Source organism: Macrosteles quadrilineatus, unplaced genomic scaffold, assembly GCF_028750875.1.
Source record: "Macrosteles quadrilineatus isolate MER2022 unplaced genomic scaffold, UCM_ALF_1.0 Scaffold_57__1_contigs__length_777910, whole genome shotgun sequence".
Classification (NCBI taxonomy): Eukaryota; Metazoa; Arthropoda; class Insecta; order Hemiptera; family Cicadellidae; genus Macrosteles; species Macrosteles quadrilineatus.
In genome coordinates, this window is record NW_026542650.1 from 26,093 (window position 1) to 34,206 (window position 8,114).

The 8,114-nt window shown below is 30.7% G+C and overlaps 1 protein-coding gene across 1 annotated transcript; it reads right to left on the reverse strand.

The window, feature by feature from the left end:
• Nucleotides 1–230: 230 nt before the first annotated feature.
• LOC128981912 (endocuticle structural glycoprotein SgAbd-4-like) lies at nucleotides 231–8,114 on the reverse strand. Its single transcript, XM_054400903.1, has 4 exons — nucleotides 8,064–8,114; nucleotides 3,634–3,788; nucleotides 1,565–1,724; nucleotides 231–509 (listed from the first exon to the last, which is right to left on the reverse strand). Exons 1-4 carry the CDS (start codon nucleotides 8,073–8,075, stop codon nucleotides 402–404), a joined length of 435 nt encoding a protein of 144 aa, XP_054256878.1. The 5' UTR covers nucleotides 8,076–8,114; the 3' UTR covers nucleotides 231–401.

The window sequence follows — 8,114 nt, forward strand, 5'->3', positions numbered from 1 at the left end:
AATAGACCGTGAGTTGTTTTAGATAGCTATTAGATTGCGGTTCTGGTCTAAGTTCTTCTTACCCCTTTGCAATGTAGATCTCAGGTACATTGTACATTGTACGATAACACTTTCCATTGTTCATAATATTTTATAGATATGCAAAATAGATTGACTATTCATACCCTATATTTATTTAGATAATCAAAAACACGTCATTGGTACTTTTTTACAGAATAATACAAACAGACTAGATTGAAATACATTTATTAACAATATAGTATACAGAGACAAGTTTGGTAACTTTGAGGATCATATCACTTTCGGGTTTGGAGAAGAATCACTGAGCTTATCACAATGTTCATGAAATACCTGAGTCATATGTTTCAATATGTACAAATATTTTAGACCCTCTATCTAATTTACTTCCTCTGATCATCCTTAGAAGGTGGGAGGGAACGTAGGTAGTCCAGCGCTCTCTGGATAGCTTCGGGGACCGGTGGAGGGGTGGGCAGAATAGCTCCCTGGGGCTGGAAAATGTATACGCAAATATTAGAAATTTAGTATCTATAAATAACAAGTAATTGCAATAATTGTTAACTTTTCATACTGTCACTGTTGTTTCGTGTTGTTATTACCTCAGTGGTTAACTTATCAAATTTTGTTGCGTGAGGGAGGAGTTCAATACCGGCTTATCCTTAAGAACTTGATAGGTTTGGACTGCTTTCTCCTAAAAAGACTTTGTGATGTCTCTATTTATATTGATACAGGTATAAGCAATACAAAAAAATAAATATAAACAGAATCTTATAACTGGTTCATAAAAAAAATGCCAAGTCAAACTATAACAGCACTACGAGGAAACAAAAGAATGAAATCCAGTGCCGACAGTAACTAACATTTTACAACATATATAATTATACATTTAAACTAATTTTCACAGCTCCAAAACTGTAGGTCGTTCAGTTAAAATCTTGTCATTTTTGTAAACTTTAAGTCTGTTCACTAGATAAGTGAGGACTGTATTATGAAAAATGTTTAAAAAATACCGCCAAACTTTCTATTAAACTTTATAGATGAAATGGAAGGTTTTCACTACGAATGCAAGTTCCGATTGTGTTTTATTATACTTTAATTGTATTTCATGGTTTAGATTTTCAGTTATATCTATTTTAACACGTTACTACCTAGAAATGGCATATAACTATTATTCATGGCATGTTTTAATAATTTTGGTTTTAAACAACATTTCTTTAATTCTAGGTATGTGCAAAAGACCTTGGAGGATGAGTGATATATTTCTATTCTTTGATCAGCAACCATTTAAATTAGTATTTCTTCTATGACTTTGAACACAGATAAAATATCTCTAAACATAGACCCAAGCCAATTAAAACTTTTTTCTCTTTGCTTAAAAAATTTATGTGTTCAAACCAAAATGTTTTTTTAAGCACTTAATTTTCTTTTCACGAACTTTAGGTTCGTTAGATACTGTAGAAGTTGATCATCAATCAATTTTCAGTGGTGCCAATATTTAGTTCGTTGTATAGCTTATATCAAGGATGGGTAAGCTTCTAGCAGTTACCTGGAAGCCATTTTCGTCAGCGATGTAGGTGATGACTACAGGTACTCCATCGTCCCCGGTGTAAGAGTAAGACCCTGTGATCACCAGAGCTTCAGTGTCTGTCCCGGCGTTCTTCAGCTGACCTTGGGCTGATGAAGCGATGCCGTTCTCTGTCTCAAAACTGTAAAATAAAATAATCTTTCATTAATAAATATAATAGGGTTGAGATGGTTAGAAATATGATTTTACAAAGTCATTGCTAAACTAATGTACACTAATTAAGTAATATGAATAATTAGGAAACGACACAGAGGTCCAAGGCTATTATAATAGATTCTATAGTTGGCCTGGAATAGTTATACTAGGACCTTACACTAAATGGTTTGTAATAGCGGCATTGATAAAAAAATCGGTTTCTTAGGTGTTTACACGTTTCTCTGATTTTTTTTAAAATTAGGGCGGGTTTAAACACAACTGGTATATTTTCACTACATAACATACAATATCTACAACCTTTTTAGAGCAAATATCATACTATAGAACTCGTTAAGGGTGATAGAATTTCCTGAAATCTTTCTGTTGGATTGTCCTTAAACGAATAAATTTTTGATCTTACAGTCAAAATATTTTTTATAATTTTCATGAATCCCTAAATATATAAGTATACTTAAGAATATCATGAATACCATTATATAATTAGACGATATCAATACTTGGCTTCTTAAGTTAGACCTGTTTCTCCGTTGGCCTACTAACATCAACGTAGAAATGTTTTGGAATTACCAAAAGTATTCCATATTGTGCTTGCACACCAATAAACCAAAAAGGATTACCCCCGAAGGAATAAGCACATGTTTACCCAAAAAGGATAAGCACATGTTGACCCGAAATATCCCTGCAACTAGCATGCTTCGTACCGTCCAAAAAAGACAATCGCAACTCCAAATGCAAATTCAAACCTCGTTTCGAACAATTCGGTAAACGTTTCCCAACAAAATTCCATAAATAGAGAGATGATCCCTGATCCAACATGTGCGACTGGTTCAGCGCTTTTCTCATGACGTAGGGTCAAGAGGTCGGGTCGAGGCTCTGGGCAGGGAATCAGCTGATCAACGGTTGATGCGTGAAAAATCAGCTGTGACTATAGTCCTGCCTCGGGATGTCTTACTGGTATCTCCATAGATGATTTTGTAATATTTTTTAAATCAGGATTGTGTAGTGTTTGATGAAGCTGTCTTGGTTCTCGATTGAAACGTTTGTTTATACTTCATGCTTTTTAAATACATTAGAAACCAATTTAAACTTTAAAATTTTGTTTACTAAATGTATTATGTCTAAATTGTATTTTATTTTACTGATGGGAATATTTTAAATAAGTTAACCTTTTTGAAACTCCCTCATCTCGTACCTTTTATGGTTATTTTCCCGTACCTCAGTAAACATCTTACCAAGCTCAAAATTAAAATTACGAGTATCTATTTGATTCTTAAGTATTAGTTTGGCTATTTTTCTTGTCACTAACGTGTCCACATGAATCAAAGGAAATGATTCTGATTAAAAAATATAATTTAATATTTAGTGTAACTACTTTGAATCAAAATGTTGTTGTTGATATTTACACATCAGCACTTATACATCCTCATCCACAATGTTTCGAGTACTCCTTTTAAAATTAAATTACAGATATAATACATGTATTAAATACAAATATATAGTCGTTTTATCATTTCATTAGCTATTATAGCAAGTGAATTTAAATTGAAACATATTGAATTTACAGGCCACACTCACATAAACACTTTGACTGGTGAGTTCAAAGAATTTGTTTCAGTTCCAGATTCCAAGAGTATTAGTCCTACGGCCATATTTTATTAAGGAAGACATTGTAAAGAAAGGGTAAATAAAGGCCAAATGAAAACGTTTTTTTAAGTTGCAGTAGAAGGTAACCAGAATTATTATATACTCTAATAAGCCGCGTAACTGTAGGGTAATACAATCTAAGAATACGCCTTTAAATTGCACTATAAGAAACACATAATTATGTCATCAAACTATTGTAAAATAAACAGAGCTAATTAAATGATTCTTACTCGTAGTTGAAGGATCCATCGTAGTTGACTTCCTGAGCTTGTTTCAAAATGAGAACTTCCTTGGGGGCGGCGCCTGGTGGTGCAGGGGCAGACGCCCGGGGGCGGTTGTATTGAGGGGCGGCGGCAGTGCACGCCAACAGTGCTGTTAGTACTACCTGAAACATTAAATTAAACTCTTAAGTAAAATAAAGCTAGAAGATATTACAGCTTGCAATATATACTTAGATTTTAATATGCAGGGTTTAAGCCTACATGAACTCCCTGGATATATTTTGTGTACCTTAGGTCAAAACATAAAAAAAAAACATTCTCGTATCAACATTGGTTTAAAATGTATATTTTTGTGTCGTGTTTGTGATTTTTACAAAAGTATACAAAATAAAAACATTTGAACTCATTGAGATATTGACTTAAAACTTTGAACAAATAGCGAAAGATAGGGGCAATTATTGTAAAAAATATCAGCTTTCTAATTTATACCAGTTCAGGGGTTATTAAGGAATTAAGTTATTGATGAACTTGTGAATATTTTCCACCATAAAATATCGCTTGCAGTTGATTTTCATTGATTCGTCATATTCTGCATACGCGTCATTTGTGTCCTCCTACCTTCCGTTTATTTGTCCCGACCATTGTTTTCTATTATGATTATTTTTACTCATAGTTTATTGTTATAAAATACTCGTACTCGGTTTACGTTTATTTCCGCGATTTCGCTGCTTAGTCTGGAACGTGAAAATCTTGTTAGGCTTAGATTCTTTCTCAACTGGAGACCAAATCACATGCAGACCCATAAATTTCAGAAATTATTGTTTTTACTATTCGCTATAACATCTCCATAATATTTATTTTAAAATAAAAAATCTTGATAACTAAAAATGAAATGAAATACAAAAAGGTGAATGGCTTGGATACAATAAAGCGCAAACATTTTAGATTTTAATCAGCACATAATAATAATGAATTACCTAAAATGATTCTTACAATAATTGAGTTTGAGTTAATCCACGCATCTTCTTGATGAAAAGCAAAACATAACAAACAACTTAAGGCAGTAAAATATTGTTGAGCAATACTTTGTGGTTTACCCATGGTTTTTAGAATTTCACAAAGCAGACAATTGTAATACGCCCTTATTTTGAGCTCTGTCAGTTGGTTGGGGAAATAATGCAGGAATATCAGATTCTTTTTAAAATAATTTCCTTTGTTGAAATGGATTTCCTTTGTAAAACCAATTTTAAATGTGTAAGTACGTAAAGGTTTTTGAATAAAAGTAAATTTTCTAATAACCTACCTTAAAAGGTTTAATATATAAAAGGAGTGATATGGGAAAATATTTTAAGTGAATGAGTTTAATTGGAGAATAGGAACTTAGCAACGGCTGACTTCCAACTATAATCTGCTGTATTCCGTCACCAACATCAAGCTGTTGTTAAATATATGTTTGGAATATACTTAAAAGCTACTTTTTATTGCCTCAACCAAACACGTAGATTTCATATTCAAATATCTCAATAGGACTTATATTTAAAAAATAAAACTGTATTCTTTTAGTCTATTTTATAAGGTACAGTAGTTGGTTTACTTAGTATAAACCTACTTATTTCCATTAAATTGACAACAAAAAGTGTATGCATTATTAAAACAAGTAATGTTATTCTATTTAATTATTTTTGAACTACAGACATTTAACAAAGTCCAGAGAATGTGATGTTAAGCAGAATCTGTCGTCATAGCAAGAGTGATAGTCAATATTAACTGACACTTCAGTCTTCTCTGAGCAAATTTGTCAGATGCAAATCAGTCTAGCCGAGGTCTCGAGAGAAGTTTCAACTTCTCAAGTTACGTCCCAGGAAGAATGTCAAACATGATATGATATTTTTACATCTCTTAAGGTGGTGTAGTGACCTATTATATTTATATTGTAAAAACTAAATACCGTTTTCAGGAAATAACTGTTCTTTGGTAAGGAGTATTTTTATTTGTTTTTGTAATAATATTATGCTTCAGATTATTGTTTAAGATTAATAGTATTTGTACAATTTGGTTAGTAAGTGTTGATAATTATAGTTGGTAAGTACAATGGCCATTGCATTAAAAACCTCTTTAATAATTAAGGGACCGAAAATATTTAACTTCAGCAATAACAGTTTTTTATTCTTCTATTTTGACTGCACAAGCTAGAAATAAATTCATAAATAATAATTGTCTTTCCATTAGTACACTTATTGTTTAAAATGCACCGGTTATTTGTAGATTTAAATCAACGCATATTTACATTAGGCCTCTTAGCAATTAATGATTTAGCAGTGAAATCCTACAAGCTTAACAAAGAGCTGCGCAGCTTTTAAATGGTGTTCATTGATGCTTTATCTAATAGTTGAGTTATACGCCTTAATAAACCCATGGAATCCTTAACGAGATAATAATTGATATTGAAATTGAAAATAATAATCTTGGAGGATCATATAACTAAACAATTCTTTTAGTACAGTAAACGTATAACATGTTCCTTTAATAGTTTTGACCGTTAAATTTGAGTTCAGTGAATAAACAACTATATAACACTATAAGACAATAAAATGGTATTGACGTTTATATGTTGATGAAGTTATAATTTTTCATTTTCTTATTGTTTTAATGTTATTTATTGTGGATACTCAGGAAGGAAACACAACAATAGTTTGTTAATTGTGTTTTTCCGATAAGACTATTTGTAATAAAAATAAAGGCAATGTTTATTTGCAAAATATTAAAAATAACATTTTCAGTTCTTTTTACTAAACACACTTTTTAAAATATATTTGAAATTATAATTCAATGTGGTTTCTAAAGACCGTAAATAGATTAAGACTAACTCAAATGAGCTGTTTAATAATAACATCGATAATGATTTTTAAAGTGAAAATTTAAGCTATAGTTGTTATTCCTTTATAAAACACTTGTAAATTCAACAGTTAAATACTAGACAAATTTACACTAAAAGACATTAATTTTGAGGAAAACAATTCTGTTGAAATTGAGCAACCAAGCCGTTCATGTACAATGTAATTTCTCTGTATTGTTCAAGCATAAGTTATTAAACTTCTCCTTTCAAAATACATTTTTATGTAGTAACGAACTGATCATTTAGAAACTATAATTTTTCAAGACATGTTGAAGAACTGATGTTAATATTGACCTTTGTACATGTAAATTTGATATATTTCATGATTTAATTGAATTTCTCCTTTTTAGCCTCACTAATATTTTGCAATGACTGCCTCATATGATGGATTGAACCATTGTAATGGTTTACTCAGTGTTGTCATTTGTCAATGTCCATTGATTGATAAGCGGATGACGTGATCACGAAAGATTCATTCACCATACTTGTGTAAGGTCCATGAATGAACATCACAAATTGATTCTGTTAGAGCTGCATGTTCAGATTTTAATGTGTAGCTTCATATTCAACGAAGGAAAAAAAAAATTATTAAGTATATACGAGAAATACACAAGAGTTATTATTTACATGGAATTTACAACGGTAAGTTTGTTCAAATTTAAAATTCTTAGGCATTATACATGCATTGTTGCATTTATGCATTTTTGTCAAATGAAATTACCTTTTGTCATAATCAAAAATGTAAGATTTAGATGAAATTCTGGCTCGCATTTCTGTTTTCATAATAATATTGTCCATAGTGCATGTGTTGTTCTATTGTCTTATTAAATAAATAACTGCAATAGTAAACATGATTATATTATATTATTGTAAGAATAGTTCATAGGTATGTATGTTTACTAATAATTAGAAAAACAAGATTTTAATAGTGATTATTTATTAATGAATACTAGTTTTGGGGAACATTTTTAAAACTATCTCAAAACACAGGAGTCTTTCAGAATACTTTAATTAATTGGTTAAAAATGTGTAGTGTAGTGTGTATGAGGTACAGAATTTAAACTGCGTTGTAAACAATTACATTGTTGTATGTTTCTTTTCAAATTATTCCACGAGTTTTCCGATGTTTTCTAACGTACAGCCTTCCATTTAAGTCCGTAAGGGTTATTTTGAGTACTGCTCCACATTTGATTTACACTTATAACAATTGTTTATAACAGTAAATGTTTTATATGTTTGGTTTCTAATAATGAACAGTGTTGTACGAATCAATATCGATATCAGATTCATTACTTTAGTGGTATAATTAAATAGGAAAACCTAACGTATGTAAGTAAAATATTACTATAACAAACAAAATAATTGCCAAGTCTTTTATTTAATCAAAACTAATAAAATTAACATACAGCGAAACTGTTAATATTTCTCTAAGTATTTACTGTTTGTATAGAGAAATATAATTGGAAATGTAATTTGTAATTCAAATTATTCCTAAACTGCATAGTTATGAAATTCAAAATAAAAGTTCTAAACGACAACTCACCAAGTTGTTCATGGTATCCCACAAGACAATCCAAATGCGAGTGATTAGAAC